Below are 18,001 nucleotides of genomic sequence, written 5' to 3'. Positions count from 1 at the left end.
ACTTCATTAAGAACTTGATTATTATCTTATGGTGTAAAAACAAAAACTCAAAATAAATCATCAAAATACAACAAGGAAAATTGGAGAAAGAAAATTGTCTTACAAAATTATGTACACCCCTAAAAATGGAAGCATCTGACATAAACAGACCAGATGGCGCTGTAATCTTTTCTTCAGACAGAAGAGTTGTCGAAAATAATAAAGCACGTTTTATGAGTTATTTCAGACTGATTGGTCCATCAAAGACATGGCTGGGGTTGTTTTGGAAAACTTGAGTTGGAAGAAACTCATCATTCTCAGCTTAATATTGCTTATGTTACTTATAACGTTTTTCTTAATTGGTGGTTTGCAAGGTAAGTCTGACTAACTTTTCACTCGGATAATTTTCGGGTACAAACTTTTTCTTAAAAAAAATAATTATGGACAGTACACTTATTCGGTCTTATCAGTGACACATTCAGTTTTTTATTAATGAACATGTTCAAAATGATTTAATTGTAGTTTAAGAATAATAATTATTTGTAAAAAAAGGTGTTATGTTTGCTACATTTTGTAGTTTGCACCAAGTTACCCTGTAAGGCTGTATAAACTTAATTATTTGAATTAGTCATCATTTGAAATTTCTTCTGTCTCTTTTTTATTTGTATTTTTTTTTAAGTGGGAGTGCAAAGAAAAGTCTCTTACACCCAGCATTAATGTATAATATTAATGTACAAAGACAATGACGTACATGTATATTTATGTGGATCTCCTGTAGTTGGTGATCGCAATATTTTGCACCAGTATTGCAACTTTAAAAAAAAATCAAACAGATGAATTTTAATGTAACACAAATAAACAAAAGATTATTGTAATCAAATCATAATACAAGTGTTAATTATATAAAATAGTTGCTAGACTATTCATTTTATCATACTTGTAATTCTATGTTTTATTTCATTCCTTTTCTTATCTACAAATCTAATAAAATTAAATATTTCTTATTATTCCAATTAACCTGATTAAGGTCCCACAATGGGTATACAAGTAACAATTGTTATTGTTATATTAAATCTATATGTGTAGGGGGCATTTACCCTTAATGTTGTTTATTTAGTAATATGATCATGATTGTATAGCAATTATATTTAACAATGCACTTAAAACAGTACTTTGAAATGATTTCTAAATATCAAACTTTGGCTTCCAAAAATGTGCAAATCTAAATTGTATTTTGCCTTGTGTAACAACTAAAGAATGAAAAAAATTAAAATGCCCATGCCAGTACATGTACATGTATTGCCCACTTCTGGAAGTATTTCCGTGCCTAGCAAAACAAGGAATTTCCCTTCCAGTTAAACTTTGCCAGCCATGTATACATGTCATTTTGTGTGTTACAGACAAACTTCAGTACTTAATCAAGCCACACATCCAGGATTTGAGGTAATAGTGGCCACTGTAAAAACAGCTCACCAACAAACAAATTAACAAATAACGCATGGTCCTGTCCAATTAACCTGACTTGGTTTAGTCACAAAATGCAGAGTTTGCGAAATCTTTTTTTCCCCTGGTGGTCCTTGAAGAAAATCTGCTGGTCCTCACTATTAATCTATTGAAAAATATTTAAAATTGTGTCAGTCCTATGCAAAATTTTGGTGGTGAAATCCTGAGGACTAACACTTTTCGCGAACTCTGAAATTAAATGTAGTGGGGTTAGACTTAACCAGTCTTACAAAAAGTTACAAAGTACATGTATGTTAACACAAACAAACCCAGTTTTCCCATCTAGACCATTTGTTGTAAAACTAAAACGCATGATAAAACACACATTGCAGCTACCAACAGGATACTACATGTATGTGCATTAGCTTGAACAAATGCATACAAATACAACATGTTTACCTCTAAACATTTGATCTGTGGTGGATAGTTGTTCACTAACAATCGTACCACATCTTCTTATTTTTACATAATTTGGAAAGCAAGGTCAAATTGTGTTGCTATTACAAAATGCTAGCTACAATGTAAGTTAGGAACAGAAGTGGATACTGTAGCCCAAGAAAACAAAACCATATAAGAAACAACAAAGTTACCAATGTTGAATATGCACACAAAACCAGGGAATGACACAGACTTGTGTTATACATGTACCACCATTGATTTTCCCTTATAGTTTTTGTTAAAGTTGCACTTTTCTAAAAAGTGCAGAATTTATCTTTGTTTCAAATAAAGAAATTCTTGGCATGAGTAACATTTTATCCTGTCCAGGACCCGGTTGCACTAACGTCAGTTAGTTTATAGAAAAAATTTTACATGATATTTCATTGCATGAAAATAAATAACCAATAAAATTTTCACCTCTGTTCTACATGTGTACAACCTTCAGCTATCATGTTACCTCAAGTTTCCAAGTTTTTCTATAGAAACACCAAATAAAAAAATAACATTGATTTGAAACACACAACATAAATATTTATAACATGGAAATTTTTCACTGTAATGAAATGTTGGATTAATTTCCTACAAATGTCAGTTTCAAAAGATTATTTTTTTCAACTCTTTTTCGCATGCAAAACACAATGTGGCGTACTATGATTTGGTGGTGAGCCTCTTGTTACAACTTATTAAAATAATATGGAAAGCTTTTTTCATGCATGTAAATAACTCAATTTTATACTTGTAGCTCCTCAACCTAACAATGTGAACATTATCATTGGTACAAAATGCTATGCCAGAGGCAGGTATGTCAACAGAGAGAAATGGCATATACCTAGAGGAAATAAAAGCATAAGCTGTGAGAAGTTGGATAGTTTAAGGCCTGACGATCCTAAAATCATTAGTCAAGAGATAACAGACAAACAGGTTGTTTTTGCTTTCTGGATTCCTGGCCCTAGAGATGGACAAGAGCTGAAGATGCATCCACGGTTTCAGTACATGATGTCTGTATTACAGCTTGACATTATATATCAACCCCACAATCCTGTAGGTAAGTGGATTACATTGGTAAAGGATTCACTCCAAGATTACCATTACTGTAAACCAAATTAATCATGTTAAAAAAATGTAATATTGCTTATACTTTATTTTGCGTTTACCACTTTCTAGTCCACTTCACGGCTATTTAATTTGGCGATTTTCTAATTAACTTGATGTTGTTTAATAAGGTAAGATCCCAGTTTGACATATTTAGGACGATTTATATTTGTGTTATAAGTCGCAAAATAAGTTGGTTTACAGTATTCGTGTACATGTATCTTGATGTTTTTGGGCTTTGACTGAACATGCTGAATGGCATACATTGAAGTCACTAAAATTTATGTATCAAAAATTAGTATTGCCATTCAAGGGAGAACATGTTAACTATTTTCATAATCATAGGGCACAAGACATGTAGTTTTAATCTGTAACCTTTATTTCTATTTATTTTGGAGCCCTTAATGGCCCTACCTTTTATTATTGAGGTTTCTACCCTTATTAAACAATATCTATATAAAGGTAAGTGATTGGAGATTTTCTTTATGTTTGAGAGCAAATGTGGACAATTAAATGAATTAACTTGTGTCTTCATGTATATCCTGATGCAACTGAGTCTCAAATTAAGCAGTGATATTGGACATGTTTCATCTTTAATTGACTAAGCTTAATCAAAAGACCAAAGAACAAAAGTGTACAAACAGTCAACTTTTAGGTCATTTAATGTTTGCAAAGAACTGAATTTAGAACTCTTAAAAAAAAAATACCTCAAGAAGCACCATCAGAAAGGACTTGCAAAATTGCAGATTTGAACTCACTTCACATACCAGGAAATCTATATCATCAGTCACCACTGCATATTTTGCCTGACATCTATTATGTATATTTATTTATTTATCATTATAAGGACTAAACCCAGTGATGCTGTTGGATTTTAGACTGGGTTATAGGAATGAAGGAGATAGAGAGGGTGATTGGAAATTACTGGCAGAATCTGCAGAGGATAGAAAACTTGTCTGTACCATCAGTACTAATGAGAAGAATGAGGTAGGAATTACTGAAAACTTGTCTGTTCCGACACTTCTAATGAGAAGAATGAGGTAGGAATTACTGAAAACTTGTCTGTTCCGACACTTTTAATGAGAAGAATGAGGTAGGAATTACTGAAAACTTGTCTGTTCCGACACTTTTAATGAGAAGAATGAGGTAGGAATTACTGAAAACTTGTCTGTTCCGACACTTTTAATGAGAAGAATGAGGTAGGAATTACTGAAAACTTGTCTGTTCCGACACTTTAATGAGAAGAATGAGGTAGGAATTACTGAAAACTTGTCTGTTCCGACACTTTTAATGAGAAGAATGAGGTAGGAATTACTGAAAACTTGTCTGTTCCGACACTTTTGATGAGAAGAATGAGGTAGGAATTACTGAAAACTTGTCTGTTTCGACACTTCTAATGAGAAAAATGAGGTAGGAATTACTGAAAACTTGTCTGTTCCGACACTTTTGATGAGAAGTATGAGGTAGGAATTACTGAAAACTTGTCTGTTCCGACACTTTTAATGAGAAGAATGAGGTAGGAATTACTAAAAACTTGTCTGTTCCGACACTTCTAATGAGAAGAATGAGGTAGGAATTACTGAAAACTTGTCTGTTCCGACACTTCTAATGAGAAGAATGAGGTAGGAATTACTGAAAACTTGACTGTACCATCAGTACTAATGCGAAAAATGAGGTAGGAATTACTCAATTATTTTTATTGGTGGAAGAAGTCTTCTGAAGGCCTATGATGCCGACTTTAAAATCATTGAACCTCCGTTTGCCGCATTCGTTTCTGTGTTTTACAATTTCAATACAACTTCCGATTCCTGGCACCGATTTTAAACATGATTAAGCATCTGAATCATTTAATTTGTAAATTAGGATTGAATAACAATCACTATCGTAATTATGTACCCTTTTTTTTATGTAAATTATTAGATTTCATCTCATCTACATGAACGTCATTTGTTTACTTGTAACCAGATGTTTTTACTGTAGATATTTGTAGTAGGCATGTGTGAATTTGGCATCGGGACAACTCGCCCTGTTTACATGTTCGCCCTTGGTCTGTTCGTCCTGAGTTCTTTCGCCCGTATAGTACAGTCGCCCTGTGTTCATTCTCTTTTCTCTTAACAAGGACGTTTTATGATACGTCCTTGCATTTATTAAAAAATATTAATATTAAGGGTATCGTTAAAAAAACTCGAAAACACGATTTAGTGAAAATCATCTGTTCCTTATTTTGTTCCCAAGGTAAGACAATGTGTTCAGCCAATCGAATTCTATGTTTCTCATGATCAATTAATAAGCCAATCCATGCTAAATTTTGAACTTGTGTTGTTTTCATCTAGTTGTAAAATCATGAACATGGCATGTGAATTTTCATCTGTTAGCAGGTTCTTACACAGCTTAAGGATAAAAGCATGGCTGATTGACAAAATTAAATTTCATCAAATAATATGAATATAAAGGTGCTAATTTTCTACAGTGGGTTGTAATGTACTTCTAATGAGGGTTAGCCCTCATTTGGAGTGTTGTTCCCAACCTGTTAAAGGTCCATCTTTGTGCATAATTCAAAATTGGAAATTTCAACAAGCATCTAATATTCTTACACAAGAAAATAAACCCTGGTCTGCTAGCTACATGTTCATCTTTTCTACCGATTAAACACCCCAAGGGTGACTGGGGTATAGAAATATGGTCACTTGGTCTTCTTCCGACCGGCAGTAAAACGCTTGCCGAAGTGGGGCGTCCGTTTGGCTGTGCAGGATGTATCAAGTTCGCAGTCACGTCCGGTTAGAAGGGGGACGTTAAATCCGATGCCTCGTGTAAAGAGAGTGCCACGCTCTTTGCACGTTAAGAACCCTTGCAACAACTCTTTAAGGGGTCCGTAGGTGGCCTTTTGCAAGGCAAACTTTCTGTCCCTATCCAATATACCCTCCTTTTCCGGTGGCAGTCCGAATTTCTCCCACCATCATCCCAGATGGCCTCTATTGCATCAACCTACCTATTGTATTTATTGTGAACTTGTTCTCGTCCTGAATATGCATGAAATATTTGCCACTGGACGTTAAGCAGCCAACAATCAATCAATCAATCTACCGATTTAATAACTAGAATCATGCAAACAGACTTAAGAAAAAGGCATGTAAGTTCATCATAAAAATATGACAATCCAGATCGTGCAAAATACTTCGCTAAAAATTGTAACCTTTAAAATTGTTGTCGCGCACTAAAGAACCCCCTCAGGGAACTTTCAAAAGTTGGCGGGTATGTAACAAGTCTTACTATTTTTATGCCCCATTTATGGGCATTATGTTTTCTGGTCTGTCCCTCCGTCCTGCTTCAGGTTAAAGCTTATGGCCGAGGTAGTTTTTGATGAAGTTGAAATCCAATCAACTTGAAACTTAGTACACATGTGTTCCTTATGATCTTTCTAATTTTACTGCCAAATTAAAGATTTTACCTAATTTTCACAGTCCACTGAACATAGAAAATGATTGTACGGATGGGAAATCCATGTACTTATGACACATTCTTGTTTGAAGAAAAAAAAAATGTCATAACGATAATGGAACAAAGCAGGCTGGCTTAGTGGGGCTGCTTTTATGGTAATTCGAGTTACCTTTTATTCACCCTCTTCCACCTCAGAGCTATCAGCTCTTTGATTATTATGATTAATAAAGTTTTATATTGCTGTTCATCAATTGTTCTAATCAACCATTATTATCATCGTTAAATTTATATTTTCAGACAGAACCAGGGTCTCAGTATGATTGTGAGCTGCTTCATGCCTTTGAGATTTCCAGTTTACACCATGATTACTATCTACTGAACCTACGACTCCCTCCAAGTCCTGAGAAGAATATAAATATTGGTCAGATTGATGATATCTCTCTTGTGGTTAGTAGAATTTGTAACCGCCTGTTGTTGATTATACTTCTCTAAACCTCAATATCTTCTGTTAATCTACTTTAAACATCTTATTTACTGCTGATTTAATTACTTACATGAGTTCCAGGTTTAAGTGGATAGTCATCTCACTAATGCCACAGATGATACTCTATTCTGATTTGAAATTACATATTGTGTATACAGATTCCTCCACTGCATTGACAGTACAGTATTCCCTACTCGAGACAGTGAATTTCATATTTAGAATGTGAGGCTTGCTGAGCTTTCAATAGTAGAGAAATCTTTTATTCCATTGAGTTGCAGTGATGGAATCTATTCTCAAATGATTCCAGGCTTTATGTAAATAAATTTGAATATTGATCTTTCTCTTTACTAGTCTTCTTTATGTGTGATGTCACAATATGAATTCCAGAAATGTGAAAAATAAAAAATATTTATGGTTATAATGCTGCCTGCACTATTCACTGATATACATACACAAAGTGATTAAGGCATAATGCCCAATGAACACATATTCTTTTTTATAGATAATTCTGTTTTTTTGTTGTTGTAGACAATTCATCAGAATGGAGGATTTACTATAATATGGTTCTCCATTAAGACTTTCATGTTTCCATGTGTTCTGATTGTGTTAGTCTGGTTCTGGAAAAGGATTCAACAGATGTGTAGACCCCCAAACTTACTAGAAAGGTTAGATCTCAATAGTCACAGATGTTTAGACCCCCAAACTTACTAGGAAATGTTAGATCTCAATGTCACAGATGTGTAGACCCCCAAACTTACTAGAAGGGTAAGATCTCAATAGTCACAGATCTGAAGACCCCCAAACTTACTAGAAAGGTTAAATCTCAATAGTCACAGATCTGTAGACCCCAAAACTTACTAGAAATGATGTTAGATCTCAATAGTCACATGTATAGACCACCAAACTTACTAGCAGGGTTTCCCCTGGGTCAATATATTTTTCGCCACTTTGTTATTTTTTATCGCCATGTAACATTATATATTTTTCTTTCAATTCCCCCCCCCCCCTAAATAAGATGAGTTTTCCCCACCGTTGTGTATGATTATTCTCTCAAACTTATCTTAGAGTCTACATTGTTACAGTTAAATTGTAATGAATAAACTTTTAACATTTAAATCAATTATCGATATGAAAGTCAAAGGATAAAGTTTTAAATCGGAAATAGTTCTTGCTTTTAATAAATTTTCGTCATAACAACAGTTTTCTTTTCTGGACTATAATTATAAGGAGAGGAGACGTCAAAACTTTACTTCTAACACGTGCGTCGCAAAGTAGTTAATAAATGATCCTTTTGTGACATATGACGGATGCCATTAAACCATATCATAATGCCAACAATACAATTAACACCTTTATCAATTAGTCCTTTGTTGTCGATATCACACAATGCAATCAGCTGATTATTGATTTTCTGTCAAAATCTAAACGAGTTCAAGGTGAACTACGAGTATATTGTCTGATCAGGTAAAATCCGAGAAACCCGAAAAATGTAAATAAACAAGATGGCTGAAAATAAATCGTGTATATATTTCTTTCGCCAAATATTTCGCCAATGACGAATTTTAATTTCCACAATTATTATTTTTTCGCAAATTGCCAGCAGAAACCCTGCTTTAACTAGAAAGGTAAGATCTTAATAGTCACAGATGTGTAGACCCCAAAACTTACTAGAAAGGTTAGATCTTCATAGTCACAGATGTTTAGACCCCAAAACTTACTAGGAAATGTTAGATCTCAATGTCACAGATGTGTAGACCCCCAAACTTACTAGAAGGGTAAGATCTCAATAGTCACAGATCTGAAGACCCCCAAACTTACTAGAAAGGTTAAATCTCAATGCTCACAGATGTGTAGACCCCTTAACTTATTCGAAAGGTTAGATCTCAATAGTTACACAAATAAGTAAAAACTAAATGGATTTTTTTTTTGCAAAATATGACCTAATTTTGTATATAAAGAAATGTTGGAGCATGAAGTGATGTTTAGCTAATTCACATTGATTTCACTGTTGTATCAAGGACATGAAACATTTCACCGGTCTTTCGTCATTTTAAAAATGAAGTAAGTCAGAATTGTTGATTAATTGTACATAACAAAGTAATGGAAAAGCATTAAATGCTCTCTAAATTGTAAGTCTGTCTGACAAGGAAGCTGTATAAGATTAAAACTGTTCTTAACATTGATATGCATTATGTTCCATCACATGTACATTTGTAGATAGATAAACAACATTTAGATTATATATTTATTTACTGTATAATAACAGACATTTATGTTTTTTTAATTTTCAGAACACTCTTTGCTTTGGGAATAACAATGTCAATCTTAAACTGTAAGTTATACTCATTTTTAGCTCACCTGGTCCAACGACTCCTTATTTGAGTTATTGTCCTTTAATTACAATTTTTTACCATTTTTTTGCGTTATGCCTTAATATAGTAAGACAAGATCAACAAAACATAGATTTTTGTTACAAATTTCATGAATTCTATTGTGTCTTTTGTTGAATGTGCACATAGACCAAAATTTTACACATTAAAGAAACTACCATTTCAGATTTCCTTACACTGTCAAAACGAAGCTTGTCAGTCATCTTTGAAATGCATTTCTAATGTTGTTAAGAAATTTATATAAGCATTTCAACACATACATCACAAGAGAGCATCTTAGTATTTCTGATTGTTGACTTTATAAAGCCTTACATCACATGAAAGTCAAGACCATATATATGTTTCTGTGTGCTTGTAACATGGTATGTAGTTAATACTTATTTTTCAGTACCCATTGAATGGTTGACATTTTGGTTGAATATTCCCTTCATGCTGCTGCTGAATGATATCAGACAGGGAGCGTTCTATGCCATGTTGTTGTCTTTCTGGATTATATTTACTGGAGAACATATAATGGTAAGTTCATCATAGAATAATGAAGGATGCTATTATTATGAGATCTGAAGACATTTAGTAAGCATTTATGCTGATATTATACACAATAGGATGATCAAGTCATTAGAAATTGACATAAACAACAGGCATTAACCTGTACATACATCCTATACACACTAACCTGTACATTAATCCCATGCACACTCATTTTTATACTTTACATTACCCCAATGCACATAAACCTGTACAATGAAATACAACTTGTACGCAAACTATTGCGTACATCCCACATGCATAAACATATACATATTAAAAAGACGCACAAATGTGTTTATACATCCAATATCCATACAATTATACATACATCCAATATACAAACTATTTAATCATCCAATATGCATAAACCTGTACATATAAAAATATTCTCAAATGTGTTAATACCTTCAATACAAATAAACTATAAAACTGTACATACAATTACCTACTTCCTATACATATCATGCATATAAACATGTACATGCTTTCAATGTCTTGATTGTAAACTATTTTCTCTTATCATATTTAATTTTTGCGTAAAAGATAATTTCAGTCAAGCATGAAATAAATTGATGATCTGTTGATTTTAAGTATGAATCAAGGTAAAATTAGTGCAAATTTACATTATATAGATGATGTCAATCAGTATATTAACATTCTCTTTCAGGATCAGACAGAAATATCTCAATCAGTATATTAACATTCTCTTTTAGGATCAGACAGAGATATCTCAATCAGTATATTAACATTTTATCATAGGATCAGACAGAGATATCTCAATCAGTATATTAACATTTTATTATAGGACCAGACAGAGATATCTCAATCAGTATATTAACATTTTATTATAGGACCAGACAGAGAGAAACAGACTGAAATTGTACTGGAAACATTTAACTGCTGTAATAGTGGGTTGTGTCTGCTTGTTTGTGTTTGAGATGTGTGAAAGGTACATATTAGATTATAAATACTTACTTCTACCGCCTCATTGTCATAAACACACAAAATTGTAATCAATTATTTGTAAGTGCCTATTCTTGTACTGTAGACTTTGCAATGTAAAGACATTTTACAGGAATTTACCATCATTGGTATTTGTTTTGAACACTATTCAATAACACCTGTTCAATTCAAGATATAATATAAGGATTTGTCTGTCTGTCTTTTCGGTCATTTGCTCAAAAACACAACAATACTCAAGGGACCGTTAAAAAAAAGCTTGCATTTGTGGTAGGAATATTTGTCATCATATTCTCTTGACCATACTATACTTTTAGTTTGATTTGACATTTTTTACTGGAGTTATTGAACTTTCACCATAGTTTTGTACTTTCATACTACAATAACACCTTCTGAAAACAACTCCTGACACTACAACTACTTAAAGCATAATATGATTTATTTGAATAGTAAAAAATTATGCTTCATTTGTGTTTATTTTACAGAGGAATGCAGTTGAAGAATCCATTCTACAGTATATGGTCAAGTGAAATTGGGTCAAAACTGGCTGTATCCTTTTGTTGTTTTATGTCAAAAAGCATTGAGAATATTGATGGACATGTTCTGTTATTTCAAAACAATTTGCTAAAGCTTTTTTATGCCCCACCTACGATAGTAGAGGGGCATTATGTTTTCTGGTCTGTGCCTCTGTTCGCTCGTCCGTTCGTTCCGCTTCAGGTTAAAGTTTTTGGTCAAGGTAGTTTTTGATGAAGTTGAAGTCATATCAACTTGAAACTTAGTACACATGTTCCCTATGATATGATCTTTCTAATTTTAATGCCAAATTAAAGTATTGACCCCAATTTCACGATCCACTGAACATGTAAAATGATAGTGCGAGTGGGGCATCTGTGTACTATGGACACATTCTTGTTATGCCTAAGTCAGCTAACACAATGCAATCTTTTAAGATGAATTATTAGTCTCAAAGTTCTCTCGCCCTCATACTCATAATTATATTTAATAAATATCTATAAAAGAGTATGAATTTTAAATCACAAAGCTCTTTTCTTTAACATAAAAAGTTGGCTTTTATTATATTAGCTGCCGTTGCTGCCACAGCCTACTTCCTGTTCTTGTGTGTCATGATTTACCGTGTCTTCCGAAACATTAGTGCCAAAAAATCATCCCTACCAAGCATGAGCCATATGAGGAAAAAGTATTATATGGTATGGCAGTATAAAAACAGAAGTTTTCATAAAAATTAAGCATATAAGTTACTTTAACTCTTTATCATATGGCATACAGTTATGTTCTTCAAAAAAATCATTTACAAATATCGATCAACCTACTCAATACTAAACAAAAAAAAATTCTGGATAAATCAGTTTCTCATAAAGTGATTACATAAAAATGTGCATGTTTAATCATGTGATAATGGAAAGACAGCAACATTAAGCTAAGTTGAGAAAATCAGTCCCTATAAATATTGGTGATCTTTCATTTAATCATTTTGTGAAATGTGAATGAATGAATGAAAAATCAATACCAAAAAAACCCTAGATTGCTTGACAGTTCTTTAAATATCAAACCTGTTATTTGTTTCCTAATTTTGTTTCCTAATTAGTATATTTACCAAATATTTATGGTTTTGAAATTAAACGTAGTTTCTCAACAAAAGTCTTGTCCAAGGACAAAAACTGGAAGGACCATAGATACACTTCCTAGGAAATATCAATGACGTTGCTTCATAAGGTTATCATGTTCTCACTCTACTAGCCTGAGAAAAACCATTATCACACAGAAAGATAAAAGTAAAATGTAAGGAAACAGTAATATTGACGACACCTACTGTTGTTTTTACAGGGCCTGATCTTCCGATTTAAGTTTCTGATGCTGCTGACTTTATTCTGTGTTGCATTGACTGTTGTTTTTACAGGGCCTGATCTTCCGATTTAAGTTTCTGATGCTGCTGACTTTATTCTGTGCTGTATTGACTGTTGTTTTTACAGGGCCTGATCTTCCGATTTAAGTTTCTGATGCTGCTGACTTTATTCTGTGCTGTATTGACTTGTTTTTACAGGGCCTGATCTTCCGATTTAAGTTTCTGATGCTGCTGACTTTATTCTGTGCTGCATTGACTGTTGTTTTTACAGGGCCTGATCTTCCGATTTAAGTTTCTGATGCTGCTGACTTTATTCTGTGCTGCATTGACTGTTGTTTTTACAGGGCCTGATCTTCCGATTTAAGTTTCTGATGCTGCTGACTTTATTCTGTGCTGCATTGACTGTTGTTTTTACAGGGCCTGATCTTCCGATTTAAGTTTCTGATGCTGCTGACTTTATTCTGTGCTGTATTGACTGTTGTTTTTACAGGGCCTGATCTTCCGATTTAAGTTTCTGATGCTGCTGACTTTATTCTGTGCTGCATTGACTGTTGTTTTTACAGGGCCTGATCTTCCGATTTAAGTTTCTGATGCTGCTGACTTTATTCTGTGCTGCATTGACTGTTGTTTTTACAGGGCCTGATCTTCCGATTTAAGTTTCTGATGCTGCTGACTTTATTCTGTGCTGCATTGACTGTTGTTTTTACAGGGCCTGATCTTCAGATTTAAGTTTCTGATGCTGCTGACTTTATTCTGTGCTGCATTGACTGTTGTTTTTACAGGGCCTGATCTTCCGATTTAAGTTTCTGATGCTTCTGACTTTATTCTGTGCTGCATTGACTGTTGTTTTTACAGGGCCTGATCTTCCGATTTAAGTTTCTGATGCTGCTGACTTTATTCTGTGCTGTATTGACTGTTGTTTTTACAGGGCCTGATCTTCCGATTTAAGTTTCTGATGCTGCTGACTTTATTCTGTGCTGCATTGACCGTAGTTTTCTTCATCATCAGTCAGTTGAGTGAAGGACAGTGGAAATGGGGAGACGAAAATCTTAATTTGGAATACTCCAGTGCATTCTTTACAGGTAAGTAATATAAGATTAAAACAAACTTATATAATGTTTTGTTCATCTTTATGACGGTTTAAAAAGTAAGTCATGTTAGTTCACAATAATTTATTAAAGCAAAATCGATATATATTATCATGCAAATGGATGAGAGAATATGATAAAATTCCAGGGTTTTCTAAGATCCTATATGCTTTTGAATTTTTAATATGAATACCACTGAAATGTTAGACTTATAGGCATCAAGAAGAAAATAATGTGTACTCAAATATTATATTGAGCTAAATCATCATTCTCAGCACATTACAAACTAGGTATGTTATTGCAGAAAGAGGAAATGTGCAATTTATATTTATAAAATGTAATATATATTAAATTAAAAAATAATTGTATATAAACATAAGAATAAAATTTGTGTATAATTATGCAAGAATTTACTTTATTGATAGACTAATTGATTTATTTTTTAGGTGTGTATGGTCTTTGGAATGTTTACATCTTTGGACTGCTGTCTCTGTATGCTCCCTCTCACAAGACTGCTTCGAGTGCTCGTAAGTACAATTGTGAAAATACATAGGTATTTATATGAAAACTACATTTCTATTCATGGCAACATGCATATACCAACCTATTTTGTCTTGTCAGGCCAATGATTGCAACAGTAAGTGATGCAAGTAGATAATAAAAAAATTATGTACAATGTTTTCGCCTGTGTGGTTATTTCACCAATGAATATGATAAAATTGGCAAATGAAAAATCCCCCTCCCCCCCAAAAAAAATAAAGAGAGAATTCTATTTGAAATAATTTTCAGGTATCTTTAACAGATCTGTAGCTAAGACTAGAAACGATCAAAAAGTTCTGTATGGAAGCTGTCTCAAAGATACGAAAATATCTAATGATATAAGAAAGACAGATTCATTTTCTTCCTTTTGATTTATAAGCATGTCAGGAAAGGAATCTAAATAAATATTAATTGCGAAATCTTATGTATAGAAATAAGTGTAGTAAGATGTCCATTTTCTAGTACACATTTTTATTTAGGGGCCTGCTGAAGTGTGCCTCCATTTTCAGGGTTTTCCCTCTGTGTTGAAGATCCATTGGTGGTCTTTGGTTTGTTTTTTTTTACCCTCAGGTCAGGTTGATGTCTCTTTTACACATTCCCCATTTCCATTCTCAATTATATCACATAATTAACGTTATATAAGGAGTCTCTGTATAATTGATTAAAATGTGATATTCAGTTCGATATGTAATTCATGTTTTAAACTGTAAAATCTCACTTAAATTTCCACCCTTTGATTGTGTATTTCAGATGCTGACACTGATAGCCAGGAAGAAGAGGTACAGTTAACAAACATGCCATCAGAATTGTCCACTCTACAGTCATTTGCCACAAAGGCTGACCAGGATTAGACATGGGCAGATGATGTATATAATGGAAAATAGATCTGATTCTCAGACAATTGATGCAATAGTTATACATTTTGAATAAGTTAGATATTATTTGTAAGTGAGATCCCGAAGTTAATGTTCTCACATAGTTGTCATAATATTATATATAACATTTTGACTTAAAAAGTTATCATAAGTGTTGTGATTTTTAGTTTTATAATGTTTACATTTTTGTGAAGCTACACATATATTTACTATAGAATATTCATTTCTACATGTATAGGGTATTTAAATGTACATTTACATAGGTTGAAATAAGACATATCTGAATATTTTGATTTGTATTTTTTTTTAATACATGATAGTAACCTTCAATTACAGTAAATGCTTTTAACTTATAGATAGGATGTTGTCTCTTGTAGTTTACCAATTTCATATGATTTTTTAATCTTTCTTGTACTATAAAAAAGAGGTGCTACTTTTATATATTTTTAAGGTAGAATTTATAAATCTATACACCATCATGCGTTTATTTTTGTGTCATATTGTGTTGTATTTTTGGCCCAAAGTTGTATTTTGTTTGGCTGTTTATGTTTTTCCTTTGCGTTTTAATAAAGGCCACAGCATAAGCATCAGTTCAAAATTATGAAATGTTAGAAACTACTATTAACAGATTAAGTTTGACAGATTTCACATTTGTTTGATAGTGACATCCCACAATAATGTGGAAAGTAATCAATTTAAGATTTAACACTACAGGGAGATAACTCTGTAAAAATCAGCTCACTTTTTAATCATATTGTATTGTTAAGAAACTATTAAGCTTCTCAATTATCAAAATTAGTGTTTGTCAAACTGCTATATATCCAATGAATTTTGTTTATATTTGTGTGAAAGGTTCAAAGTAAATATTTTGCCGAAATTTTATGAAAATTAAACAAGCTAAATTTATTTTAAACAAGGTGTTTGGTACCTCCTTAATGTACATTTAGGCTTAATGATAAAAACCAGTATTTTTGTTGGCTTGTTTAAATGTTGCAAGTAATACTCCCTCCAATGTAAATGATAATATCACCTCTATATAATTTTACAAATGTTTTTGAAATATTAAAATCATTTTGAAAAAAAAAAACCTTTACTACGCAAGATTTGTTATATAAATGGCAACAAGTTAATAAGGTTAGAAAGAAGGAAGTTTATGATTTTTGTAAAGAACTAATGATATATTTATGAATTTGTTAAAACTTTACTATGAACTGGATAGTGTTTCCTATTGTTTTATGATACTATTTTGATAGGCAAAGGATTTTTTTCTAAGCTAACATGATTTTATTAAGTTTATTTTGCTAAATTTGTGTATATATGACTGCTGGACAGTCCTCCCACCGTCAAAAAACCACTTGTTAATTAAATATATTGCAAGAAAATCAAACCGTTTCATGGTGTCCATAGATAATGTATAATTGTGTATTTTTTATGAAATGAAAACTTTATGGTTATGAATTTTAATATATATATATATGTAACTATGATTTTTATTTTTATTAATCATGAACTCATGTGGCAATCTACTTCAATGAATTTATTTATATAAAAAAAATATTAGTTAGTAAAGAAATTGATTTATTGCTTAAGAAATCCATTTTGTTAGGTAGTTTTTACCAACTTATTTGCAATAAATGTTTACTGTATTCAGTTATTATTTCATTGCATTTTGCCGATCATTGAGATTCTATTCGTTACAGCCTTAAAATGTTTCCATCTTATGATATTACAATAAAACATGAAAAAAGAATATATTCATGAAAAAACATTGTCAATGTACACAAGAAACAAAGACTTGGAAAGACCTGAAAAATATTGTTAGTGTAAAAGAGGGACGAAAGATACCAAAGGGACAGTCAAACTCATAAATCTAAAACAAACCGACAACGCCATGGCTAAAAATGAAAAAGACAAACAGAAAAACAATAGTACACATGACACAACATAGAAAACCAAAGAACAAACAACAGGAACCCCACCAAAAACTAGGGGTGATCTCAGGTGCTCCAGAAGTGTAAGGTACTCAAATCTTTCTGTGATGTAATTATCCTGTAAATTAATTAGAAAGAGCCAAACCAATATAGCAAATAAACTCATCATAGATACCAGGATAAAAATTTGCATGGGAGACATGCATTTTGTCTAGGAAAGACTCAAAAGATTCATCAGTGACTCTTGAATCAAAAAAGTGAAAAGGCCAAAATAAAGTTCAGGAGTATTGATGTCTCAAATTTTCCAAATAAATAATCTCCTCCTGGTGAGAATAACCTGTTGGACTAAGGGAATCATATGAACTCACAATTTTTTTTTTATTTATACAAATTAAATGGGGAAAAAATAAGTGCTATAAGTGGCTATAAACATTCGTTTTGTTCATGTTAGAAGCTTAGCAAAGTTACTTTAAGTTTTGTTAGTGATGTTTACAAGATTCCCACTTACACCATAAGACTATTTTCAATCTTTAGCAAACAAATATTTTGTTGAAGTTTGTGCTCCATATTCCTGAAAGTTTCTTTTTCTTTTTTGTAAATTTTCCTTTACAATAACATTATTGTCATGTCCGTATCAAATCATGAACTCGAAACTATTTTCTTATAGGCTGGATTTTAACTGCATTTAGACTTGAGTCCACAACTAAAGATATGAGCATTTCCTTATAACAGACAGGTCATCGTAGAGATTATTTTAGCCTTTTAAAGTTTCAAGCTATCTTAAAAACTATGAAAGAAAAAAAGAAACTTTTAATAGCTATAATTATCAGCATGGCGAGATGTGAAAGAAGTCAACACAGCCGAAATTGGCAGTTGACTCAATACATA

At 32.4% G+C, this 18,001-nt stretch overlaps 1 protein-coding gene across 5 annotated transcripts; it reads left to right on the top strand.

The window, feature by feature from the left end:
- The first annotated feature begins 127 nt into the window (after positions 1-127).
- Positions 128-16,828, top strand: LOC139503092 (protein wntless homolog). Of its 5 annotated transcripts, none has more exons than XM_071292772.1 (13): positions 128-353; positions 2,663-2,965; positions 3,860-3,999; positions 6,748-6,897; positions 7,463-7,599; positions 9,226-9,266; positions 9,713-9,840; positions 10,707-10,804; positions 11,301-11,364; positions 11,880-12,023; positions 13,608-13,761; positions 14,214-14,294; positions 15,058-16,828. In XM_071292772.1, the coding sequence occupies exons 1-13, from the start codon at positions 248-250 to the stop codon at positions 15,156-15,158; spliced, it is 1,647 nt and encodes a 548-aa protein (XP_071148873.1). In that variant the 5' UTR covers positions 128-247; the 3' UTR covers positions 15,159-16,828. The 5 variants fall into 5 exon arrangements, 4 of the variants coding, with proteins under 4 accessions (XP_071148873.1, XP_071148899.1, XP_071148904.1 ...); XR_011659022.1 differs by having other exon boundaries at positions 150-353; positions 13,389-13,761; XM_071292798.1 differs by lacking the exons at positions 13,608-13,761; positions 14,214-14,294; positions 15,058-16,828 and adding an exon at positions 12,878-13,363 and having other exon boundaries at positions 150-353.
- Positions 16,829-18,001: the final 1,173 nt, after the last annotated feature.

The sequence above is a fragment of the Mytilus edulis genome, chromosome 1 (genome assembly GCF_963676685.1).
Source record: "Mytilus edulis chromosome 1, xbMytEdul2.2, whole genome shotgun sequence".
Classification (NCBI taxonomy): domain Eukaryota; kingdom Metazoa; phylum Mollusca; class Bivalvia; order Mytilida; family Mytilidae; genus Mytilus; species Mytilus edulis.
Note: the sequence above shows the minus strand (reverse complement) of the source record. Positions and strands in the feature narration are given on the sequence as shown.